This window comes from Chanos chanos, chromosome 7 (assembly GCF_902362185.1).
Source record: "Chanos chanos chromosome 7, fChaCha1.1, whole genome shotgun sequence".
Classification (NCBI taxonomy): Eukaryota; Metazoa; Chordata; class Actinopteri; order Gonorynchiformes; family Chanidae; genus Chanos; species Chanos chanos.
In genome coordinates this window covers 37,884,077-37,912,064 of record NC_044501.1, presented here as the reverse complement: position 1 = coordinate 37,912,064, position 27,988 = coordinate 37,884,077, and the positions used below count along the sequence as shown (strand labels likewise).

The 27,988-nt window shown below is 38.8% G+C and overlaps 1 protein-coding gene across 1 annotated transcript; it reads right to left on the bottom strand.

Annotated features, from left to right (window-relative positions):
- LOC115816337 (scavenger receptor cysteine-rich type 1 protein M130-like) lies at positions 1-27,893 on the bottom strand. The gene is made up of 24 exons (XM_030779293.1): positions 27,683-27,893; positions 22,668-22,979; positions 22,120-22,434; positions 21,633-21,969; positions 21,183-21,490; positions 20,444-20,746; positions 19,545-19,674; positions 19,360-19,463; positions 18,420-18,569; positions 18,161-18,259; positions 17,674-17,751; positions 9,761-10,024; positions 6,420-6,731; positions 5,872-6,186; positions 5,384-5,720; positions 4,934-5,241; positions 4,182-4,484; positions 3,910-3,978; positions 3,140-3,454; positions 2,823-2,852; positions 2,150-2,302; positions 1,889-1,987; positions 1,398-1,475; positions 1-92 (listed from the first exon to the last, which is right to left on the bottom strand). The coding sequence occupies exons 1-24, from the start codon at positions 27,891-27,893 to the stop codon at positions 1-3; spliced, it is 5,022 nt and encodes a 1,673-aa protein (XP_030635153.1).
- Positions 27,894-27,988: the final 95 nt, after the last annotated feature.

Genomic DNA, 27,988 nt, shown 5'->3' with positions numbered 1-27,988 from the left:
TTACTTGGTCGCTTCGGTTGTGTTGATGTAATCTTCAGAGAGTTTTCTCTCACCTTTGAGAGTTTCTTCCACCACATTTTCATATTCCATCTCTGGTGGAGTAGGGAGAGACAAAATTTGAAATTTGTTGTTTATGAAAATAATGCTGCTTACTCAGTTTTACTATAAACAGAGTTTTATCAGGGGCCCTGATCCTCCCTGTTGATTAATCAGTCTGAGAGAGTATAATATGGTACTATAATGTGGTATTTTGTTTTTTGGGAAATACATCAGCCATTATAACAAATCCAAAACTGATCATGATGCTTTTTTGTCATTTGCATCTGTAGTGGGGATGTGCATCTCCATCACTGAGACCGATGAAGATACATATGAAGCAACTACTAACATGATACGATATGACGATATGGTCCACCCCTATTGCGATGCAGTGCGATTTGACATGATTTGATTCAGCACAACGCCATATGATGAGATGCAAAAGAATGTGATGCTCAGCATGGTGGAGATAGTTTGATTTTATTTCTTTGGTTCTTTTTAAGCAGACAGCAAATCATAAAATAACTAACAAAGTGCCATTTTTATTTCACATATTTGTTTCTCTTGTACCGCAAGTCAGTAAGCATCTCATTTATGCTATTTCTTTTTGACTACTAAAAAACACTTGGCCCTTTCACAAACAGACCTTTTCACAAGTCCTTTGTAGTGCAAAATAAATAAATAAATAAACAAATAACAGTCCATGATAATATGTTAATGCTGGATAGTTTTTATAGATGGATTATTTATTGAAATCATCAGTGACCTAGTTTTTATCCGAGGCCTTGCCAGGGATTTAATCAAGATCTCAAGTTTCTGGTACAGAATCTTAATTCAGAATTAATGCCTTAATTTCAGTTTCGGTGAATTTGCGTTCTGGTTGAGTCCCTCACTTTTACTTTAAAATTTGATGAGAAGTTGTCAGTTACTTCAGATTATTTGGCAAAGCTATAACCTGCCTAAAATACAAATTCTCTCTTTTCTATGGCCTCCATGTTGAATACTTTAAGACACACAATCCACTCATTTAATTTACTCAGTGGATTTCAAAATGTAATCAACAAATACAGCAAATAAAGTAGAGCTGAACTGAAATGTGAGGTAATTGGTAAAATAAGCTGCTACATTAACAAGGGTGAACTTTTCTAATGAGACCATTTAACTCTTTGATCAATGAAAGTGTGGTTGCAAAAGCTCATTCAATAAGAGGAATAAATATAAAAGTCCCCATTAACCAGTCAGATAACTTGGAGCTTTTCCCCAAGATGATAACATCTCATTTGCTACAAAAACACTCAGAAATGTAAAAGACAAACATATGTGTGAACACACTTAAGGACTACTCATAGAGTACTCACTCTGAACATTTTGCTGAACATCTCCAACAGACCTGACATCATCATAATCCTCTGGTGTAACCTCCTCCTCATTTCCCCCTATGTGAAAACACAGAAATTTTCACTCCATTCAGAACATATACTCATGTGTCAGGTCACCAATAGTTTTCTCATCATCATAACACTCAACTTTTTTATCTGTGAAAAACAGAGAAATTTAACTGAGTGGCTACTGTATAAGAGGACAGCCAACCTTCATATTTGAGTCTTTTCTCCAAGTCTAATGAAAGCAATGACATAGGAGGAATTATTACTCTGTTATTCTGTCTGACAAATAACAAGGCACCACTGGATGTATATGCATTAGCCCAGCTGTGGCCGGGTGCATTTCTTTCCACATTCCAATAGCCCCATGCTGATCAGACAGTCTCTGACTGTCTCCTGTAAGACATCGTCAGACATCTTATGTTTGGAAATTGAAAACAGAAACTCCCCAGAGACGTTTCACTCACCCCTCTGAACAGTGTTACTGGTTCTTTTAGTGATGAATCTGTCATTAATCTCCTCATAGACCACTTCAGACACAGTCATGTGTTTCCTCTTGGAAAGGGCTGAGTGAGAGAAAATAAAAAACAATGGATCATATTTCATATTTGCAGCATGTGAAGGCAGTAGCAGAGATGAAGCAGAGAGCTTTTTGCTCCTGCTCTCTGTCCTCTTTAAAAGACATTTTGCAAAAACTCGAAGTCTCCAGACCTCAAAGTTTCTCCTACCTCTCCTCATTGCTCTGTTCTGATAAAACATCACAACCAGAAGCACCACCAGCAGTAGGAGCAGCGTTCCTAGAACCAGGAATATCGCTGAGGGAACAGAATGACGTGGAGCTGGAGATTGAGTCTTTGAGGTCGTGGTCCGTCTGGTGACAACTATTGGAGACACGAGAAAAAAATACAGAAAAATATCATACCACAGCATTTTGAATATTTATTCATCACTGAACTGTTAGAGACATGAGAAAAAACAATTTAAAAAAAAATCACACCACAGTATACAGAACCTAAAGATTTATCTATCATTTTAATGTGATACCCCAACACCTGGCTAAAAAACTATTGGGTTAGAAAATGTAATCATTCACATAGTTATATTTTGTACTACGGATGAAAGGAGATAGTTTTAAGCCAACAAAGTTTAAGGAAGTTTTTTGGGTTCACTAGATGTTGCTTTTTAAGAAAACAAGAGTGGAGACAGGGGGACATACAGGTGATCACATTACCTGATGTTGGTAGGGAACCAGTAGATGTCATTACTTTCCCTAGAAACACAAACACCCATGAAAACATAAAAATATTACTGTAATTGTAATGACAATAAATGATTTTGCTATCCCATTTTAATGATGGCAACATTCATCTTAAATTTATAGCTCATAACAATGACATTCACCTGTGGTGGCTTCAGGTAGAGAGGACTGATCTGTAAAAAGTGAAAGATTGCAGTAGATCATCAGTGTTGAACTTAATTCAGTTTCCTCAGTTTTAATACGAAATGTATGTTTTATTGATGCATGGTTTAATGTGATTATAGTTGAAATGAATGGCATTATCTATAATAAGGAAATATGAATTAAGTTTGAAAACAACTGGCACAGGCACAGGCACAAAAGTTTAAAAGATAGTATAATAGTAGTAAGTGGTATCTCTACATGAATAACGATGATATATTTGACTGTGTATAAGTAGATCAGAATCTCTCTCTCATACCTGTACAGGTGACCTCGGCGTGTCTCTCTTTGGAACAGTCAGTGTGGTTCTTCAGGGAGAGAGAGCAGTCCCACAGCTGGATCTCACTGCCTCTGCACTCCACTCTACTCAGCCACACAGTGTCCTCTCCATGACCAGAGACAACACTCCCATCAGCCCTCAGTGCCTGACCACAGCCCAGCTGCCTGCACACCACCTGAGCATCCCTCATGTCCCACAGATCATCACAGACTGAGCCCCAGGTACCGTTATGATAAACCTCCAGCCTCCCAGAGCACTGGCCCTCTCCCCCCATCAGTCTGAGGGGTAGACGGTCTACAAACCAAATGTTCAAAACACATACTCCTAAGTATTCCCATAAATTATTAGAATATTCAAAGCCATTGCTCATTATGCTCTCATAGAAATGATACCCATGTTTTACACTGAACGAAGCATGAAACTGCAGAACAAACATGATGATTTTTCACTTGTACTCCAACTGGCTGGATCTCTCACAGTTAATTTGTCATAAATCCCTCTGCTAAACTGAGACTGTCACTCATCAACTGTTTGATGGCAAATTCATTTTATTTTGTTCTACAACACTGAAGTAATCTCTTACTTCATTTCAGTGATTTCATTTTTTAAACCTACACTCATGTTACCCTATCCATTCCTATTTAACATTAGTTAGGACAAGATTATCTCATTTGTTAAGTAATGTCAATATAAACATTTTCATGAAAGAGGACAGAAATATAACTTGAATAATTTTCAAGTTCTCCCACCTGAACATGGCCTCTGGGCTGTAGATGCTGAACATGTCAAATGACTTCGTGCATTCAAACTTTTTTCTTCTGTATGAATAACAAAGAAACATGACACCAACCTCAGTTTGTTATGTAAAAAAATCATATTTTTTCTTTAAAATGAAAAAATAATTCAATCCACTCATCTACATGTTCTAAAATGCGCCTGATCTTCAGTAGAGGTACAGAAACAGCATATTTTACAGGTGAGAAAAAATATAATGAAACCATAGAATGCAATGCTGCCTTACCTGAACAGGTAATTTGAGCCACTTCCACATCAGTGCATTCATTCTGACCCCAGGGTGAAGATGGACATTGCCACAGAGTGACGTCATGTGGTCTGCATTTCACTAAATCAAGCCAGTTTGGAGCTGAAGCCACTCTTGGTCTGGCCCAGTCAACACTGCCACTCTTTCCACAGTTCAGCTCTTGGCAGATTAAAGAGGCTGTGTCTGAATCCATCTGGTTCATGCAGACATTACCCCAGGTCCCATTATAAAATACCTCCAGGTTCCCTGAGCAGCCTTCAGTAAGTCTGACCTCTTTAAACTCTGAGAATAAAAACGTCATCTTTAAGACTGACTTATAGTGTTTTGTGTCCAAGCTGTGGTCTGAAACTTATCTCTAAAATAGAAGAAGGTTACTTTTGCAGCAGAGTGGTACTGCCAGTTATGAAAATCAGCATAGGTTCTGAGGCAGGTTTTTCAGTTTCATCCATGATATCAGTAATCCGGTACATTAATCATAACAGTTCTGTGGATCTAATCTATGATCAGATGAAACTATCACCATGTGAAGAAAAGAGTACATACATATTTGAAATATGTATAATTTTTGTTTATGCATCACAAAAACAAACACGTCATTCTAGGTAAAATATTTTTTCACAAAAGAACTGGTGTGCACCAGTTAAGTCTTTACCAGCACATTTATCTTCAGAGTAATAAAGTTATGGTTGCATACAAATAATTCATACAAAGGTCTTTCCATGACTGAATACCTGAACACACCACTCCCACGTCCTCACTGTGTCCACAGTCATGTTGTCCCCATCTCTTTGAAGAACAACTCAACAGGGATGTCTCATTCCCCAGGCACTCCACCTCATCCAGCCATATGGGTCCAGTTCCAGGACCAAACCAGGCTGGAACTGGGGCACTGAGGGCCTCTCCACACTGGAGCTGCCTGCACACAACCTGGGCATCCTTAATATCCCAGGAATCATCACACACTGTTCCCCATGAGTCTTTGTGTAAAATCTCCAGTCTCCCTGCACAGTCACTCCCAGAACCCACCAGCCTGAGGGACCTGGGACCTGAGTCTACAAACAGGTGGAGACATACATTAAAAAAAGAAAAACTTCAATACTGTAATTATTTCATAGCAACTTGACCCATATTATGACAGACTTCAAAAAGGCTGTATTCATGTAAAGGTCATTTTAGATCACATGAGTGTCTCACCAGAGCAGATGACTGACAGATATTGACAATGACTACAGTCTGCACCAGGATTGCCTCTACATTGAAATACATGAGCTTCATTCCCAGTGCACCCAGCATCTGTTATACACACTTCAGTGCCTTTGATGCTGGATGGAGAGGAGGTCCAGAACTTTACAGCAGAGCCACAACCCAACTGTCTGCAGACCACAGAGGCTTCAGAGAAACCAAAAGAGTCCATCAGAACTCTCCTCCAAACCTGACGGAAATAAACCTCAACCTGTCCTTCACATTCTCTCTCTCCAATCAACCGCAGCATTCCATCCTGAAGAGACTTTGAGGAATCTAAATAGAAGAGTGTATATTTATCAAAAAACATCCTGCAATTCAGTGATTTGTTGTCATAATACTTTAATTCTGACCACTGTTTATAAATCATGCATCTATTAAACATAGTAGTAAACAGATCGCAACTCTCAAAACTATGTAAGCTCACCAGAACAGATGACTCCAACATCCTGTTCATGAGAACATGAAGCTCGACTCCATGAAGAGATGACACATTCTGACAGGTGGGTCTCATTCCCCTGGCAATCAAAAACATCAGACCAAATGTGGCCACTCCCCTGTCCAGAGCGGTCCAACCCCACGACCCCCAGAGCACTCCCACAATTCAGCTGTCTACAGAGGACACTGGCAGCTCTCATGTCCCATGATGCATCACACACTGTGCCCCACTCACTCAGGTACCGCAGCTCAACTCGACCAGCACAGGAGTCAGGGCCTCCAACTAGTTTGAACTCTGTGTAAGCTGTGTATGAAAAGTCATCCATTAGGATCACAGACACGTTTACTGCGCATGTAGGAGAAGACAGCAGTACATGTTGGACAGTTCTTTTCTAGTAAATACATTAACAATAGACATGTCAAATATTCTTGTAATTTTAAAGTATAAAGTTTTCTAAAGTTTCTAAGGAGAAATGTTACATTTTCAGACATTTGTAATGATTTACTCAAAGGTGAGGGAAAAATTAGGAAATTTACCCCTGCAAGTAAGTCCCACATCATTATGGTGAGAGCAATTTTGTTTTTGTGAAGGTGATTTTGGACAATGGAAAATCTCAGATTCATTTCCTCCACACTGAAACTCATCTGACAACACATGGCCCTCCCCTCTGCCAAAAGCTGCCCCTCCCAGAATTTCTCCAGGAGCCCCACAGCCCAGCTCTCGACACACAACCTCTGCATCCTGCTGGTCAAAGGCAGCATCACACACTGTGCCCCATTTGTTTCCACGTAGAAGCTCTAGTCTCCCAGAACACAAGTTAAATCCATCAACTAGTCTGGTCACATGACCTGTCAATTCAACAGACACATGTAACAATGTAACAATGTAACAATAAATAATTTAAACAAGCAAATGTCCCCAACACTCCACAATACAACAAACATCAGCTTTCAAAAAGTAATAATTGGATTTATTCATCAAACTTAAATGAAGAGTACACAAGACTACTTCTACTTTTACTTTATCCACATGTGTCAAATTTACGTGATGAGAGTTAGGATGGTGGAGTTTAAAACCCATGCTCCATTTCACTACTCACTCACTCACTATCTAAGCCGCTTATCCTAACTAGGGTCGCGGGGGTTGCTGGAGCCTATCCCAGCGGTCACAGGGCGAAAGGCGGGGAAACACCCTGGACAGGTCGCCAGTCCATCGCAGGGCAGACACACAGACAATCACACTCACACACACAATCATACCTAGGGACAATTTAGTGTCTCCAATTCACCTAACCTGCATGTCTTTGGACTGTGGGAGGAAACCGGAGCTCCCGGAGGAAACCCACGCAGACACGGGGAGAACATGCAAACTCCACACAGAAAGGACTCTGGCCGCCCGGCCGGGAATCGAACCCGAGACCTTCTTGCTGTGAGGCGACAGCGCTATCCACTGCGCCACCGTGCCGCCCCCCATTTCACTACTGAGAAATTAAAATATTAAACATCTCTACTAAGAGTTATTCTACCCCCATCACTGCAAAAACTAAAAAATGTCCTTGCTCAAAGAACTTTGCCATTTAAGTTTCTTCAACATATTTGACAGTACTGGAACAGAGTTCTGTTGCTGTTTCTTTCCTAGTTTGTACAGGGCATGCGGGGAGTGGAATTCTGCTGAGTAGTTGTGTTGGTAATGAGTTTTTCTTGCTTAAAAAATTATTCTTCTGTGACATGGTATGTGTGTGTACTTGTTATCTGCAGTTTATCTGCTCAGGCAATGACATAAATGCGTGTCACCATTTGGAAGTTGACTCGTGCACATGGCTATCTAGCAGTGGTGCGGTTATTTTAAGTTCAGTCTGACGTATCAATTGCTGTGTGACTAAAGCAGTGGTGTTTGAGAAACTTGCAATAAACTGAATTTGTTCAAATGGATTATTGCTTAACCTGTGGTCCTGACTTCTGCTACAGTATGTTCTACTGCAGAGCATGAAGTACTGTCAGTTCATCTGAAACTAGTTACTACATCCATGGTTTTTAAGAATACTTGCTGTGTAAGCTTTGTAAACTAGTAAATAATGAGTATTGCTAAGTTGGCAAAAACAAGTTGAAAATGATTTTCTATGTTAAGTATGTATTGTTCACTGTGAAAGTGTAGGTTATTTAAAAATATGAAGTCACTCAAACTTAAAACAAGATTGATTTCATGATTAATTCAAGGTAATGAGTTTACATTTTTTTTCTTAAATTAAGTTAACTTATTGAAATTTACAGTGATCAGTCTATTTATAAAAACAACTCATACTGACCTTAAGCACTGGATTCATTTTCCTCTCCCCATTAGTGGCATGTATGGTAATTATGTTCATTTTACCAAAAATCAACCCCCTTGTATGACTCTATATGGCACAGCCCTCAATTTCAACTTGGAAGTTGGAAAAAAAACCCACATCACTTATTTCAGTATCTCAAGTTGAAACCCATAAATGAGACAGAGAGGGAGCAATAGAGAGAGAGTGATAGAAAATGGAGAGAGAGAGAGAGAGAGAGAGAGAGAGAGAGAGAGAGAGAGCGATAGAGAGAGTGACAGAAAGCAGTTTCTTCCAATGCCTGTGGTTTAACCACAGAACAGGTGCACAAACCTGACTGACACTCCACACTGAGGCAGCTCTGCTGCTGCCATGTTACTGAACCTTTTAACTAAACTATAGGGACATCATCTAGTTTTTATCATATTACTGACACTGTGTCTGCTTCCTGTCCCATGAATATTAAAAGTATGAGGCCCTGACACATCTGCTCTGCAAACAGAATAAACTTTAACCCTTTCTGCAATTAAGCCTAGAGCTGATAATGAGAGTGATAAATCTCTAGCTAAAAAACTAATAAATCTTGAGACATGAAGCTAAAGAAGCTTGAACAACTCCATGCTGTTACATGTGTATATATAATTACACTTATTGTTCACTCATGGACTATCCACTTCATAAAAACAAGAAGTCACTGCTGTCTGTCCTCCATTTTCCCATTTCCCCGGGAAAACGGAGTGACGTCCTCTGATAGCGGGAAATAAAATTCCCAGCGGGAGACTAAGGCTGAAACATACACTGAGGTGTGGAGAGTGTGAACTGTAGTAGGCAGTGGCGGGAGCATCTTCGAAAAACTTGAAATTAGCATCAATTTATAATTTAAAATTGGCGTCTTTGCAAGTGGACTGCTTCTGCTCTCACGCCAACAACAAATGCATCAGTATTTCAAAACGTCTGCAAGTTGTGCGTGATACACGAATGGACCCATTTCCTAATTATTTTCTCATTAATCTTCATTACTCTGTAATATCAAGCATCCATTCTCACGCTCTCTCAGCACTGCCGTTCTTCAGCTGTCAGAAAAAGTATGAACAGCACAAAAATAATGAGATTTTTGAATGACTGATTGTGCTGTATTCTCTGTTTTAACTGGTTGTTTTCTCTGCTTTAACAAGGGGTAAGTTGTAAATATTCAATTTAATCCTCATTTATCTAATGATGCAATACGTTCTGTCACTATTACGAATTGAATTATTTTCATTTTATTTTATTATGTTTGATTTTATTTTATCGTCTTGTTTTTACGTTTTTATTAAAGACATTTTTTAAAAAAAAATGAATGCAATTACTTATGCTTCCTATCATCGATTTAATTTTTTTTCCTTTTGTGTGTGTTTTGCTGGGGTCAGTGTTTCACCTGGTGAAAATCAGCGATTTTAGAAAACTATTAGCTACAGACCGACAGCGTGAGCAACAGAGTTAAGATTAAGATACAAAATAAATGTGCTTGTCTACGGAGTTGGCATGTCATTATATTCATGTAATTATATAGTAAAGTTTTGTCCAGTCTACCTGAGCAGATGACTCCAGCATCTTCAGAATGAAGACAGTTATGTTTGCCCCATCCTGCTGATGTACAGTTCTTCAGTGTAGACTCTGACCCACTGCAGGCCACATTATCCATCCAGATTGGTCCTGATCCCTCTCCAAAATGAGCATTATGCAATACTGCTACAGCCTCCCCACAGTCCAGCTCTCTACACACCACTGCAGCATCAGTCATACCCCAAGAAAAAGAACAAACCGTGCCCCACTGTCCCTCATGAAGAACCTCCACTCTCCCAGCACAGCGCTTACCACCATTCACCAGCCTCACACTGTCTGGAGCTGAGAGAGAGAGAGAGAGAGAGAGAGAGAGAGAGAGAGAGAGAGAGAGAGAGAGAGAGAGAGAGAGAGAGAGAGAGAGAGAGAGTGAGTGAGAGAGAGAGAGAGAAAGCGCAAAGAGACAGAAACTTATGATCTGTGGATTTTTTCTTTTAAATCTTTTGCATATATTTTACAAGATTCTGTTTCAAACTGAATTAAGTGCATTTAACAGTATATAATTTTTGTGCAAGGAATTGTGTCAGTATAACATTCAGGTGATTTCCAGCCGTGGATCATTTTCAGACTCGATAAATACTTCACATCTAAATATCAACCAACAATCTTTCATTTTACTGCTGTGAATGTCTCAATACTGTGCTACATCTGTAAATATTTCTATAAAACTCATTACAATTACAATGAAAGGATTCAGTCTCTCTCTTAATCATTTATTACATCTTAAACATATTGTCTTTAATTCTGTCTCTACACTACACAGACTCCTTTATAATGATCACTTGACCTTTTGACCATGAACCTGCACTTACCAGCTGTGATGACCTGAATGATGGAAAAGAGAAAAGTGATCCACAGGCAGCTCTCCATCTCTCTCTCTCTCTCTGCCCCAGACAACACTTTGTTTGAACAGCTCAGCACAGAGAAGAACCTTCACCTCTGATCTCCCAGAGTGACTGAAGTATCTGTGCACTTTCAACCCCCCTAGAGACAGCACCTTCACCACAACCACCAATTACACTCACTCTTACCTTATTAGAGAAACGACCACAAATCATCAAACAGCTACAGGGACAAATCAGAGACAGGCGTTTAGTTTTTCTCCAAATTGATCAAATCTCTAAGATCAGTGCTGCTGAACAGGACTCCTCCTCTCAAGATCTGAAGACACGTCCATGTGAGGAGAGGAAATACACGACTGTATAGACGCAAACTGTGAGGGAAGAGACGGCCACCAATAAACTCTCAACGTCAGAGAGTTTAACATCACTTCCTAATTCTTCAGACTAAAATACCATGATCTGACCAGTGTTAGAAATTATGGAAGCATTTGTAAAGTGTAAATTATGTTTTTAATAATCTATTAAGTGATTTGATTTTAAAAACATGCAGAGATAGGAAAAGTAAAAGTAGAAGTACTAAGATAAAATTACTTAAAAAATTACCGAGTTAAGAATTTCCCTCCTGATAAATATTGAATCATACTATACAATACTGTACAATACTCACTCATTTACAGTTTACAAAAAGGGTTGTCAGTTTAACTCCACTTAGAGTACTTTTTTTTTTAGCAAGAGTACTTCTATTTTTACTTTTGCCACCTCTGAAAACATGTTTTGTGACATGTATGACATCGATTTCCCTGATATCAATGTGTTGCCAAAAGAGCAGAAGTGAACAAAAAAGAGGAATTCACAGTATCATTTTCATATAACAACATATATAAACACACAGACTGATTAATTCATTGACATTTTCCAATATTCTACTTATTTTTGTTGTCATATGATAAATGGTATAGAGTCTAAGAGAAAGACTGGCAGAGATAGAGAAGGGGGGAGTGGGGGGGAGAGAGAAAGAGAGAGAGAGAGAAAGAGAGAGAGAGAGTCTCAGCTGTGAAGAGCAGATGAAGGTAAGGAGAGCTATAGGGTACAGATGGTCTGGAGGTCTCCTCCTTCATACTGCAGTCTCATACCAGGTGCAGGAGATACAGAGGTTTTATTCTGTGTTGGTTTTTTTTCAGTTGGTCATAGATACAATAATATCTGACCATCACACTCACATTAAGTCAGTGATAAAGTTGTCCTCAACACTACTGACCTTAATAAATAACAGTTTGGCATGTTAGCACTTAAAATACTCTCTCTCTCTCTCTCTCTCTCTCTCTCTCTCTCTCTCTCTCTCTCACACACACACACACACACACACACGCACACACACACACACACAAACATACACACAGCCCCTCGTGTTCAGTTTTCTCCCAAGGCCTGTGGTCTGACTGCTTAGAACAGGTGCAGACACTCCAAGCTGAGGATGCCCTGCTGCTGCCATGTTACTGAACCTTTTAACCAAACCATACTGACACCATCTAGTTTTTTACACATTACTGACACTGTGTCTGCTTCCTCTCTCATAAATATTAGAAAAATAGACTACTGATACATTTGCTCAAACAGCAATTGAGTCCTTGGTCATCTTGAATTACTAAAACACATTTATTCAGCAAATAGTTCACTATGATCACTAATTCAAAAAAATGTAAGAAGTCCATAAATCAACCAGCCTTAAGTCAATAAATCAACCAGTCCTCTCCTAAAATATTATCTTAGAAGAATTTTAAATTGATCAGATCATACAAATAATTGAAGGTGTTAAAATGTGAATTTTGTTGTATTTAGTTGAGCCAAATGAGTCTCTGAGGAGCAATCATTTCTAGCCTTGTAGAGGTCATGTTAGGTCACAGACGTTTAAGCTTTGCTCACCGTATATGTTTCCCCCCAGTGGCCAGAAACAGCAACTGCAAAATAAAGGAAAGGGAGACATGCGTCCATGAGCCGATTTTTAAGTGGAGTTTTATTGAGAGAGAGAGAGAGAGAGAGAGAGAGAGAGAGAGAGAGAAAGTGTCTGTGTGTTTGTTTGTTTCGAGTGATCGTTGAAATTGTTATACAAAATCTACTAAACTACTAAACTCTCCTGCTTTTTTTAACAATTAAATTCATGTGATTAATTTGGCCCTGCGATGGACTGGCGACCTGTCCAGGCTGTTTCCCTGCCTTTCGCCCTATGACCACTGGGAGGCTCCAGCACCCCCCACGACCCTAATTAGGATAAGCCGCTTAGATAGTGAGTGAGTGAGTGAGTGAGTGATTCATTTGGTAGTTCAAAAATGTCTTAATGTTTATTCGTTGGCATCTGCAGCTACATACATATACTGCATATTTGTTTATATACCAAAGGAAGCTAAAATTGCAAAACATTTCACTGCAGTGTAACATGAAGCAGGGTGAGAGAGTGAATACAGACTGGCTGTGCAGTGTTACTCTACAGACAGAAGTCAGAAGGCCCCACAGTTGTGTGTGTTGGTATGTTGTATCATCACAAATTTTTATATTCCCTAATCTGTGTTGTGGAATGTATTCAGACATAAATTTAGGAAACCACCCCTGCAATAACCCCATGTTTATCATTAGGGTGTATGCATGAGGGCCAAAGACTCCAGAGTGTAGGTCTCAAGTGTTTGCAATGGGAGGCTACTGGTGGTTTTGGGCAATAAAAGGATTGATTCCACATGTCAGTGTGAGTGAAACTGGCCAACATGAGATGTAGAAATCGGAATAAACCGGTGACATGGAAGAACCCCTACTACACCAAAATCAACCGTTTGATTCATCAGTGACAAGAAAAAAATGCAACAAAAAATGTGATGCCATCCAAAAGAACTGTGTTTTCACTGTATATGCAGTAACAGAATGTCTCACTACCAACTTATTCATTCCAGGCTTTGAAAAGATCATTGTAGGGTTATAATGATCCTTAATGCTGAGTGGGTAAAAAGGAGCCACTGTCATAACCCCATGTTTATCATTCTCTCTCAGCATGAACAAATGATTCTTAACCTTATGTTTTAATAATAGCTGAATATATTTCTAGATAATGAACATTATTCAATTCTTTGGGTGCATCTTGACTGATCAGTGGTGAGCCTTGGAGTTAGAACTGGGTACACTGCTGTGTCACAACTTTGGCAGGATGAAGGTCAGGACAATACCCAAAACAATACCAAAACCTCACAAGAAGTTCAATTACACTCTACTGTCACTACTCAAAACTCTGGGTGAGAGAACTCAGCAAGAATATGTCAATCTGTCATCTACCTTAATGCAGGCCTTAATGTCTGTGTACTCTGTGTTGTATGGTTGGCATGGTAGGCTAGCCGGTTATGATATGTCAATATTATGTATTTGTCATCCTCTCACATCCATTGAATTAATGTGTTTGTAAACTAATCTAAATGCAAAGCCAAAATCAATTCTAGATCAAATATATGAAAAATAGTTGATGGTTTTGAATATGTTATGTCTTTTTGCCTCTTTAGGATGAGGCTGACTTTGCTTCATCTGATTGGATCTAAGTTTTTCCAGATTTTTCCCTCTCTAGTTTTCTTTATTTGAGACACATGGTCGTGCATGTAGATTCATTTACCTGTCATCAATTTAATGTGTGTTAGGTTCTGTGATTAATAACATTATCATTTGTACTCATGTGTGCTACAGTTTACTTGACAGAAATTATTTTCAGTTTTTCAGGAGACCATCTATCCTGGTAGGACAGGTTATCAGCACTGGCCTGCTCATGAAGTTGGTTTTATAGACAAGCATGTTCTACTAGTTTCATGCCACAGGCAAGTCATGTGCTTTATTTGACATGGCTGGAAAGGGTTTTTGTTCAGTAACGTAGAGGTGATATCATGTGGACTCGTATCTATGGGAGATGAAGCCTGTTTATCGGATCCTCCCCTGTTTTTTCACTGTGCAATAATGTGTATAACAGGTATAAGCTCCCTTTTTAAGCCTCTATGTGTGTGTGTTTGTGGGTGTTGGTGTGCATGAGAGAGAGAGAGAGTATATATTTGAGTGTTAATATGTCATACTGTTCTTTATTAAGGTCAGTAGTGTTGAGGAAAACTGTTTCCCTGACTTATGATTTTATATGACAGATGTATTTATGAACACTCTGCTTATGATTCCAGAGCTGATTCATGTTGTTGGTCCAGATGGTCCTCTTGTTGTTGGAGCTGGTGAAGATCCACAGTAAAGGTGGGGGACTTAGTCTACTGTGTGACACTAAAAGGCTGGAGGCCTGAACCTGAAGTTGTGTGACTGGATAACTGGGCAGTTTCTCTTCTAGACATCATATCACAGTACAAGACAGTAACACATACCACAGTAGAGTAATACTTTGCGCCATTCTTGATTCCAGTTTTTGCCTTATTTACTGGTTGTGGATTAATGCTTTGCTGTATTCTTGAAAGGCAAGGTACCATAATTCATGGATTTATGACTTTGACTGTACCAATGCACTCCTAATTTAAGAATTCACACGATGTGCAGTTTGTGTGAAGAAAATAAATAAAGCATTGAGAAGTTTATGGTTCAGTGTGGGGGCTTTGAGAGAAGAGCGGTGTTTCAGTCTCTCACACGCAGTTACACATACTTTTCATTTAATTATTTAAATCAAAAAATTAATTCTTCAGGATAGTTGTCTCATCTTGTCCACACTCAGTTCACTGAAAACTAATTTCAATGAATAAAATTGATCAGACATTGCACCTTTACTGAGATGAATAGAAGTCGGGGAATCTATGAAATATCATCCTATGATATTCTTTTTGAGGAGGAAATGACAGGATCTAAAAAAAGAAAGAAAGAAAAAGAAAAACACAGCAATGCACAAATAAACTTTCACACTCTCCACTGTGGTTCCATTACAAGCTATACAAAAGTTCTGGTACACCTTGCTTATATGTTCCCTAACATGTTGTTTTGGGTGAGCAACATTACCCTCTTTAACTTCCTTTCAAAAATCCATCACATGTAAAATGACTGTGTTTACATCTGAACCCTAAATATTCAATGTTTAGATTAGCAAGCAATAAGTTAAGCATATATTAGCAATTTTCTAGGGAGATATAGATTTCACATCAACTCAAACACATGATTCATAAGGGCATCCACATGAAAACTCTTTATTGAATTGTATGCACCGACAAACAGGTATTTATGCTGAAGGTTATGATGTAAAGCAAAGTCACACAGTCCTTAAGTGATCATTTTCAAAGCATGAACTAAATAATAAGAGTACTTGTAAATGATATAGTAAGTAATGTAGCTGTCAAGATGTGGCAAATTTATACTGACTAGAGCAAAATTAATGACTGAACAGGCACTACAGCAGTTGATATTACAAAAAAAGTTGAATTAAAATATACATTAAATCTACAATAACAGCCATAAGCAAGTCCAGAAAAAAAATAGTGAAATGAAGATGAAAGGAGCATGATTTTATTTTTCTCTAACCAAGCTGTTTATTCCCTGAGAAGAAAAAGAAGAGAGAGAAAAAGACTGCAGTATTACAGTGTATTAACAGTACAACTTTATATTTCCTACATAGCTCAGTTCTTGTCTTCCTACAAATTATGATTTTTTTATGCAGATTCTGTTGTCATCCAACTTCCTTTCTCTTATTTGGTCACTTCGGTCGTGTTGACGTAATCTTCAGAGAGTTTTCTCTCTCCTTTGAGAGTTTCTTCCACCACATTTTCATATTCCAACTCTAGTGGAGTAGCGAGAGACAACATTTTAAATTTGTTTATGAAAATAATGCTGCTTACACAGTTTTACTGTAAATACAGAATTTTATTTGGGGCCCTGATCCTCCCTGTTAATAAACCAGTCTGAGAGAGTATAATAAAGAAATTATATCGTATAACGTGGTATTATGTTTTTTGGAAACACTGCGATTCAACATGATACAATGAGATGCAAAAGAATGTGATGCTCAGCGTGGTACAGATAGTTTGATTTTATTTCTTGGGTTCTTCTTACGCAGACAGCAAATCATATATTAACTAAAAAAGTGCTATTTTTACTTCGCATATTTGTTTCTCTTGTACCGCAAGTCAGTAAGCATCTCATTTATGCTGTTTCTTTTTGAACACTAAAAAACACTTGGCCCTTTCTTACATTTGGGGACCTTTTCTCAAATCCTCTGTAGTGCAAAGAAAAAAATAATAATCCATCATAATATGTGACTCGCCCGGATGTGCCTTCAACTTGTGTGGGTCTTGGCCGAGAGACTTGACAAAAATTGGCCACTGACAGCAGAGCGCACATGAGAAATAGGTCACAGAGTGGGAATCAATCTAAACATAAAATTATCGGTTACAAATTATTGATCACACTTCTAAATAATAAAGGCAAAGGGCCTCTACTAATAACTATATATAAATAAATTGGATTTTACGATGCAAAGATTTTAGAAACAATGCATCCCGAGTTCATCCCGAATTGTATCCAGTGCACACTTTTTTAATCGGGTCAATCACATCGTGAGCTTTTATGCCAGTGCACCGATGCAGATCGGTGAATCGTATCATCCCCAATCTGTACAGCTTTTACACAGCAAATTGACCAGTTTTAAATTAATGCTGGACAATTTTCATAGATGGATTATTTATATACTGAAATCAGCAGTGATGAAGTTTTTATCCGTTACGAGGCCTTGCCAGGGATTTAAATCAAGATCTTTGGTTTCTGGTACAAAATCTTAATTCAGAGTTAATGCCTTAAAGTAAATGAATCTACAGGCATTACCACGTGTCTCAAATAAAGAAAACTAGAGAGGAAAAAATCTGGAAAGTGTGGTCACAAAACCTCATTCAGCAAAAGGACAAAATATAAAAAGCCCCCGTTAACCAGTCAGATAACTTGGAGCTTTCCCTCAAGATCATGATATCATCTCATTTGCTATAAAAACACTAAGCAATGTAAAAGACAAACATATGTGTGAACACACTTATGGACTGATCATAGAGTACTCACTCTGAACATTTTGCTGAACATCTCCAACAGACTTGACATCATCATAATCCTCTGGTGTAACCTCATCCTCATTTCCCCCTATGTGAAAACACAGAAATTTTCACTCCATTCAGAACATACACTCAGGTCACCAGTAGTTTTCTCATCATCATATGATGCTTAACCTTTTTGTCAATAAATAGAGAGTTAGTACATAGCATGGTGACTCATTAATGGTGTTCATGTTGCAAAGAAAACTGTACTTTAACAGGGTGCATTGTGGTTTATCAAGATATATTGTGATAATATTGTGTTGTGATCAGTGTAACCTATGAAAAATCCTGTCTCACAAGATCCATGACAATACAAAGACCTAGTTAGGACATAACATGGTTACTCGTGAATGGTGTTCATGTTACAAAGAAAATTGTATTTTACCAGTGCGAACTGTGGTTTAAATTTGTATTTGGAAAATAAGACAGAGGGTCCACAATCCTGTTTGACTCACCCCTCTGAACAGTGTTACTGCTTCTTTTAGTGATGAATCTGTCATTAATCTCCTCATAGACCACTTCAGACACAGTCATGCGTCTCCTCTTGGTAAGGGCTGAGTGAGAGAAGACAATAAAACAATGGATCATATTTCATATGTGAAGACAGCAGCAGAGATGAGGCAGCAGCTTTTTGCTCCTGCTCTCTGCCCTCTGTAAAGGAAATTTCACAAAAAAAACTTGATTTCTGCAATCTGACCTCAAAGTTTCTCCTACCTCTCCTCATCACTCTATTCTGGTAAAACATCACAACCAGAAGCACCATCAGCAGTAGGAACAGTGTTCCTAGAACCAGGAACACAGCTGAGGGAACAGAATGACGTGGAGCTGGAGTCTTTGAGGTCGTGGTCCATCTGGTAACAACTGCTGGAGGCACAAGAGAAAAAAAACATCACACCACAGCATACTGAACTCTAAAGATTTATTTGGCATTTTAACACGAAACCCCACCCTTCGTCTAAATGAGGTGTTGGACAACACAGTGTAATCGTTCACATAGTTATATTCAGTACTATGGATGCATGGGCATAGTTTTAAGCAAATAAGGTTTGAGGAATTTTTTTTTTTGTCTACCAGACGTTGCTATTAAAACAAACAAACAAACAAAAAAAAAAAACAAGAGTGGAGACAGGAGTACATACAGGTGATCACATTACCTGATGTTGGTAAGGAACCAGTACATGTCATTATTTTTTCTGGAAACACAAACACACATGAAACATGTGTATGAATTTTATTGTAATAGGAAAAGATCGTTTTGGTACCACATTTTAGTGATGGTAATATGCATCTTAAATTTACAGGCCATAATAATGACATTATAAGATAAAAGTAAAATTCACCTGTTGTGGTTTGAAGTTGAGGGGATGGATCTGTAAACATGAAAGATTGCAGTAGATCATCAGTATTGAACTCAACTGAGCTTCTTTAACTTAAATACAAAATACATGCTTTATTGACGCATGGTTTACTGTGGTTATAGTTGAAATGAATAGCATTATTTATAATAACCAAATATGAAATGAATCAGTTTGAAAACAACTGACACAAGCACAAAAGTTTAAAAGATAGTATAGTATTAGTAAGTAGTATCTCTAAATTAATAAAAATGATATATTTGACTGTGTATGAGTATATCAGAAGCCCTCTTTCAAACCTGTACAGGTGACCTTGGCGTGTCTCTCTTTGGAACAGTCAGTGTGGTTCTTCAGGGAGAGAGAGCAGTCCCACAGCTGGATCTCACTGCCTCTGCACTCCACTCTACTCAGCCACACAGTGTCCTCTCCATGACCAGAGACAACACTCCCATCAGCCCTCAGTGCCTGACCACAGCCCAGCTGCCTGCACACCACCTGAGCATCCCTCATGTCCCACAGATCATCACAGACTGAGCCCCAGGTACCGTTATGATAAACCTCCAGCCTCCCAGAACACTGGCCCTCTCCTCCCATCAGTCTGAGGGGTAGACGGTCTACAGAACAAACGGGCATTTTAAAACGCAAATGATATTATTACCACAAATTATTAGAATATTCAAAAGCCATTGTTTATTTTGCTGTCACAGAAATTATACCCATGTTTTACACTGGACAAGGCAGGGAACTTCTGAGTGATCACGGTGATTTTATACTGAACTTGTATTCACACTGGCTGGATCTCTCACAGTGAATTTATCAGGAATTCCTCTGCTAAACTGAGACTGTCACCCATCAACTGCTTGATAGCAAATTCATTTTCTTTTGTTCTACAATACTGGAGCAATTTCTTGTCTCATTTCAGTGAGATTTTTTTTTTTAACTTACATTAATGTTACCATTTACCCTATGCATTTCTATAGGAATTTACTTAGGATAGGATTATCTCATTTATTAATGTAAATAAAACATTTTCCTGAAGGCATTTGGGGCAGAAATATAACTTGAATAGTATTCAGTTTGTCTCACCTGAACATGGTGTCTGGGTTGGAGATGTAGAGCAGATCAAATGACTTCGTGGGTTCAAACTTTTTTCTTCTGTATAAAAAATAGGAGAATCATAACATCAGCTTCAGTTTGTTAAGTAATAAAAACATTCATAGTTTTTTTTTTTTTTTTTTTCAAATGAAGGGATCTTTCTGTTCACTCACATACATCCTCAAAAATGCTCCTGTTATTCATTAGACATATACAAACAGCATATTTTACAAGTGAAATAATACAGAATGTAACCATATATAAGGTTAGATTACAATGCTGTCTTACCTGAACAGGTAATTTGAGCCACTTCAACATCAGTGCATTCATTCTGACCCCAGGGTGAAGATGGACACTGCCACAGAGTGACGTCATGTGGTCTGCATTTCATTGAATCAAGCCAGTTTGGAGCTGAAGCCACTCTTGGTCTGGCCCAGTCAACACTGCCACTCTTTCCACAGTTCAGCTCTTGGCAGATTAAAGAGGCTGTGTCTGAGTCCATCTGGTTCATGCAGACATTACCCCAGGTCCCATTATAAAATACCTCCAGGTTCCCTGAGCAGCCTTCAGTAAGTCTGACCTCTTTGAACTCTGAGAACAAAAGCGTCATCTTTAAGATTGACTTATAGTGTTGCGTCCAAGCAGAGGATTGAAAATTATCTCTAAAATACAAAAAGGTAACTTTTGCAGAGAAGTGGTAATCCCAATCATGAAAATCAGCATAGGTTCTGAGGCACATTTTTCAGTTTCGTCCATGCTATCAATAATCCAGTACATTAATAATAACAGTTCTTTGGATCTAATCTATGATCAGCTCAACCTATCATCATGTGAAGAAAAGAGTACATACATCTTTGAAATATGTATCATTTTTGTTTATGCATCCTTGAAAACAAACACAAACACATTTTTCATAAATTAATGTGTATGCACCAGTTCACTCTTTACCAGCACATTTGTCTTCAGAGTAATAAAGTTATGGTTGAATACAAATGATTCATACAAAGGACTTTCTATGACTGAATACCTGAACACACCACTCCCACATCCTCATTGTGTCCACAGTCATGTTGTCCCCATCTCTTTGAAGAACAACTCAACAGGGACGTCTCGTTCCCCAGGCACTCCACCTCATCCAGCCATATGGGTCCAGTTCCAGGACCAAACCAGGCTGGAACTGGGGCACTCAGGGGCTCTCCACACTGGAGCTGTCTGCACACAACCTGGGCATCCTCAATATCCCAGGAATCATCACACACTGTTCCCCATGAGTCTTTGTGGAAAATCTCCAGTCTCCCTGCACAGTCACTCCCAGAACCCACCAGCCTGAGGGACCTGGGACCTGAATCTACAAACAGGCAGAGACATACATAAAAAAAAAAAGGCAAACTTCAACACTGTAATTATTTTATAGCATTTTGATGCATATTATGACAGACTTCAAAAAGGCCACATTAGATCTATCATTTTAGATCACATGAGTGTCTCACCAGAGCAGATGACTGACGCATATTGACTGTGACTGCAGACTTTGCCAGCAATGATTCTGCACTGATATATATGAGCTTCATTCCCAGAGCATGAAAAATCTGTTATACACAGTTCAGTGCCTTTGATGCTGGATGGAGAGGAGGTCCAGAACTTTACCACAGAGCCACAACCCAACTGTCTGCAGTCCACAGAGGCTTCAGGGAAACCAAAAGAGATGAACAGAACTCTCCTCCAGGCCTGATGGTAATAAACCTCAACTTCTCCCTCACATTCTCTCTCTCCAATGGTCCGCAGCATGCCATCCTGAAGAGACTTTGAGGAATCTAAAGAGAAGAACTTATATTTATCAAAAACATCCACCAATTCAGTGTTTTATTGTCATAATACATTAATTTTAATCAGTGTTTAAAAATCACGCATCTATTAAACATAGTAGTAAACAGATCAACACTCTAAAAACGATGTAAGCTCACCAGAGCAGATGACTCCAACATCCTGTTCATGAGTACATGAAGCTCGACTCCATGAAGAGATGACACATTCTGACAGGTGGGTCTCATTCCCCTGGCAATCAAACACATCAGACCAAATGTGGCCACTCCCCTCTCCAAAATGGTCCGATCCCACGATGCCCAGAGCACTCCCACAATTCAGCTGTCTACAGAGGACACTGGCAGCTCTCATGTCCCATGATACATCACACACTGTGCCCCACTCATCCAGGTACTGTAGCTCAACTCGACCAGCACAGGAGTCAAGGCCTCCAACTAGTTTGAACTCTGTGTAAGCTGTGTATGAAAAGTCATCCATTACGGTCATAGTCATATTTACTGCACATGTAGGAGAATGTAGCAGTACAAGTTGGACAGTTCTTTTCTAGTAAATACATATGCAGTAGACATGGCAAATATTCTTGTAAGTTTAAAGTATAAAGTTTACAAAGGTCTCTACAGTAAAATGTTACATTTTCAAACATTTATGATGATTTTCTTAAAGGCGAGGGGAAAATTAGAAACTTTACCTGTGCATGTAAGACCCACATCATTATCGCGAGAGCAGTTTTCCTTTTGTGAAGGTGATTTTGGACAAAGGAAAATCTCAGATTCATTTCCTCCACACTCAAACTCATCTGACAACACATGGCCCTCCCCTCTGCCAAAAGCTGCTCCTCCCAGAATTTCTCCAGGAGCCCCACAGCCCAACTCTCGACACACAACCTCTGCATCCTGCTGGTCAAAGGCAGCATCACACACTGTGCCCCATTTGTTTCCACGTAGAAGCTCTAGTCTCCCAGAACACAAGTTAAATCCGTCAACTAGTCTGGTCACATGACCTGTCAATTCAAAAGACACAACAACCTCATTTTACAAATGTAATTAGAAAAAATTGCTTTCACATTTAATGGAGATAATTGTCGTATTTTAGTTTGAATACTTAAATACAGTTTGTTAAAATGACATGAAAACTGCAATCTCAAAGTGGGTCTTAAAAATTTTCGTGTTGCTGGGCAGCAACTGGAGGTGAGACTTCATATTTTGCAATACGCGGGTTATTAAATGTTTCACTAATTCTGAGGTTGCAAAAAAAAACCTCACACAGTATCCACATATCTGCCTTCTCCCCTCTCTCTAAAGACAAAATTGAAAATCCTGGATCCTTTTGCACAACAAAGGCCATGCTACATGCATGGCGATCATAGCACCATCTGCACCATTTGGCCATAATCTGATAGGATTAAATTACAAGGCCGATCGTCTCATAGGACAGTATCTTGTGGCGATCTGGATTCCTCACATTCTCTTCAGTGGCAGTAATACACAGGCAAAGGAAAGAAAAAGAAAGAAAGAATAAAAACATAGGCTTTTTGATCATTTTTGGAAGCCAGAGACTGACATATGCCTTATTACAGCCCAAATATAGTCAGCTAAACTTGAGCATCAAAAACTCACAGGATGATAGGAATCAAATTCATAAGAATTCAAATGTGTGCCAATTTACATTGATAAAATGTATTGACTTGATGGTGGAACACTTGTGACAATGTTATGTTAGCTTGACGTGTTTTTTCTGTGTAGTTATTTTTTTTTAGATATTTATTGCATGTCCCATCAAACCTGTTCTGGAAGAGTTTTGAAATGTTTTTCTATGGTTTTCTCTGACTATATGATATCACTTAGCACAACCATTTGACAAAAACTGGAACATATACTACAAACCATCAGTTTGCCCAGTTATGACTGCCTTGAATCCTCTGCAAACACATGTAAAACATTAAAGCAATTCTATGTAGAACTGTCCTCCAAATATTTTTTGGAACTTCTGTTGTTGGGAAAGTGCATTTTGCTTTTCAACCATTATAGATCCAAAACAAAACAAAACAAAATTGTGAATGAGTGACTATTCTGCTCTAACTTAACTATTTGTTAACTATTCTTTAACAATATCCACTATTTGACCTACTCCGATCACATCGCGGCAGTCACTCCATCCTGCAGATTCTCCCTATACAACATCAGGAGAATCCAGTTCAAGACACTGGTGCTGGCCTACCAGGCCACTAGAGGCTCTGCCCCATCATACCTTCAGGCTCTTATAACTCCATACACCCCAACTAGGACCCTCCGCTCCATGACGTCTGGACAACTGACGGTCCCCTCACTTCGGGAACCCGGCAACCGCTCCTCCCGACCACGCCTCTTCTCCGCCATTACCCCGAGGTGGTGGAATGACCTCCCCCATGCAGTCAAGACTGCGGAATCTCTTAACGTCTTCCGCAGGAAACTGAAAACCCACCTCTTTAGAACCCACCTGTCCCCCAATGCCTAACCTCCCTTTCCCAAAAAAAAAAAGAAAAAAAAAAGAAAAACCTTTGTCTTGTATCTGCGTTTGTCAAGGTATGTCAAAGTATTCCAGGGGCGCATCACGAAGGGGCAATTTTACGCTCGGTCTTATTATGATCTCTGCTCACAAGGTATTAGAAATCTGACTCTGAGTGATGCACTAATTGTAAGTCGCTTTGGTAAAAAAAAGTCTGCCAAATAATTAAATTGTAAATTGTAATTTGGATGGTGGAGTTCAAAAACCATGCTCCATTTCACTATTGAGGACATGAAATATTAAACATCACTACTAAACCGTCAGAGTTATTCTACCCCCATCACCGCAAAAGCTAATAAATGTCCTTGCTGAAAGAAACAAGCAAACCTTACTCATTTTTTTCACCAGTCATTCATTTTACTAATTTACATGAAGTTTTTATTTATTTTTGAGGTAAGAATACTGACTCACTTCATTTTTTCAAGTTTGCATTACTTGAAATATTGGTGGTCAGGGAGCTATTACTGTTTTGACATGCACACAATGGATCATCCCTTCACGTGTTCAGAAATTCAAACTGCACACAACAGTAGAAGGCATATGAAACAGATTAGCTTTAAATGAATTACAGCTCGGTCTAGACTGACTTTGTCATTTAAGTTTCTTTAACATATTTGACAGGACTGAAACAGAGTTCTGTTGCTGTTTCTTTCCTAGTTTGTACAGGGCATACGGGGAGTGGAATTCTGTAGAGCATTTGTGTTGGTAATGAGTTTTTCTTGCTTAAAAAATTATTTTTCTGTGATGTGGTATGTGTGTGTGCTTGCTATCTGCAGTTTATCTAATCAGGCAATGACTTAAACATGTGTCACCATTTGGAAGCTGACTCGTGCACATGGCTATCTAGCAGTGGTGTGGTTACTTTAAGTTCAATCTGTCGTATCAATCGCTGTGTGACTAAGGCAGTGGTGTTTGAGAAACTTGATAAACTGAATTTGTTCAAATGGATTATTGCTTAACCTGTGGTCCTGACTTCTGTTACAGTATGTTCTACTGCAGAGCATTAAGTACTGTCAGCTCATCTGAAACTAGTTACTACATCCATGGTGTTAAGAATACTTGCTGTGTAAGCTTTGTAAACTAATAAATAATGAGTATTGCTAAGTTTGTTAAAATTAGTTGAAAATGATTTTCCGTGTCAAATATTGTTCACTATGAAAGTGTCGGTTATTGAAAAATATGAAGTCACTCAAACTTAAAACAAGATTGATTTTATGATTAATTTAAGGTAATGAGTTTGCTTTTTTTTTCTTAAATTAAGCTAACTTATTGAAATTTACAGTGATCAGTCTATTTATAAAAACAACTGGTACCGACCTTAAGCACTGGATTCATTTTCCTCTCTCCATTAGTGGCATGTATGGTAATTATGCTCGCTTTAACAAAAATCAACCCCCTTTTATGGCTCTATATGGCACAGCCCTCAATTTCAACTTGGAACTTGGAAAAAAACCCCAAAGAACCACATCACTTATTTCAGTATATATCAGGATCTCAAGTTGAAACCCATAAATGAGAGAGAGAGGGAGCGATAGAGAGAGAGCGAGAGAGAGAGAGAGAGAGAGAGAGAGAGAGAGAGAGAGAGAGAGAGAGAGAGAGAGAGACAGAAACCAGTTTCTTCCAATGCCTGTGGTTTAACCACAGAACAGGTGCACAAACCTGACTGACACTCCACACTGAGGCAGCTCTGCTGCGGCCATGTTACTGAACCTTTTAACTAAGCTATTGGGACATCATCTAGTTTTTATCATATTACTGACACTGTGTCTGCTTCCTGTCCCATTTATATTAAAAGTATGAGGCCCTGACACATCTGCTCAGCAAACTGAATAAACTTTAACCCTTTCCGCAATTAAGTCTTTTCCGCAATTAAGAGCTGATAACGAGAGTAACAAATCTTTAGCTAAAAAAGCTAATAAATCTTGAGATATGAAGCTAATAAAACGTGAACAACTCCATACTGTTACATGTGTATATATAATTTCACTTATTGTACCCTCATGGACCATCCACTTCATAAAAACAAGAAGTCACTGCAGTCTGTCCTCCATTTTCCCATTTCCCCAGGAAAACGGAGTGACGTCCTCTGTTATCGGGAAATAAAATTCCCAACAGTAGACTAAGGCTGAAACATACACTGAGGTGTGGAGAGTGTGAACTGTAGTAGACAGTGGCGGGAGCCTCTTCGAAAAACTTTAAATTAGAATCAATTTATAATTTAAAATTGGCGTCCTTGCAAGTGGACTTCTTCTGCTCTCACGCCAACAACAAACGCATCAGTGTTTCAACACGTCTGCAAGTGGTGTGTGATACATGAATGGAGCCATTTCCTAATTATTTTATCATTAATCTTCATTACTCTGTAATATCAAGCACCCATTCTCACGTTCTTTCAGCAGTGCTGTTCTTCAGCCATCAGAAAATTATAATAACAGCACAAAAATAATGACATTGTTCTGTAATATCAAGCACCCATTGTCTCACTCTCTCTCAGCAGTGCCGTTCTTCAGCCGTCAGAAAATTATAATAATTATATAAATTATAATGCCTAACCTCCCTTCCTTACAAAAAAAAACCAAAACAACCTATTCTTGTATCTATGTTTGTCAAAGTATTCCAGGGACGCATTACGAAGGGGTATATTGACGTTCAGTCTTATTGTGATGTCTGCTTTATGAGGTTTTGGGAATCTGATTGATGCACTGATTGTACGTCGCTTTGGCTAGAAGTGTCTGCAAAATGCTAAATTGTAAATTGTATAATAACAGCACAAAAATAATGACATTTTTGAATGAATGATTGTGCCGTGTTCTTTGTTTTAACTGGTTGTTTTCTCTGCTTTTTTATTTTATTTTATTTTGTTTTACTTTATTGTTTTGTTTTTATTTTGAATTAAAGACATTTTTTTAAAAATGCATGCATTTACTTATGCTTCCTGTCATCGCTTTAAGTTTTTTTACTTTTGTGTTTGTTTTGCAGGGGTCAGTGTTTCACCTGGTGAAAATGCTGAGGGCGCAGCGATTTTAGAAAACTATTAGCTACAGACGGACAGCGTGAGCAACACAGTTAAAATTAAGATACAAAATAAATGTGCTTGTCTAATGAGTTGGCATGTCAGTGTATCCATGTAATTATATAGTAAAGTTTTGTACAGTCTACCAGAGCAGATGACTCCAGCATCTTCAGAATGGAGACAGTTATGTTTGCCCCATCCTGCTGATGTACAGTTCTTCAGTGTAGACTCTGACCCAGTGCAGGCCACATTTTCCATCCAGATTGGTCCTGATCCCTCTCCAAAATGAGCATTATGCAATACTGCTACAGCCTCCCCACAGTCCAGCTCTCTACACACCACTGCAGCATCAGTCATATCCCAGTAATAAGAACAAACCGTGCCCCACTGTCCCTCATGAAGAACCTCCACTCTCCCAGCACAGCGTTTACCACCATTCACCAGCCTCACAC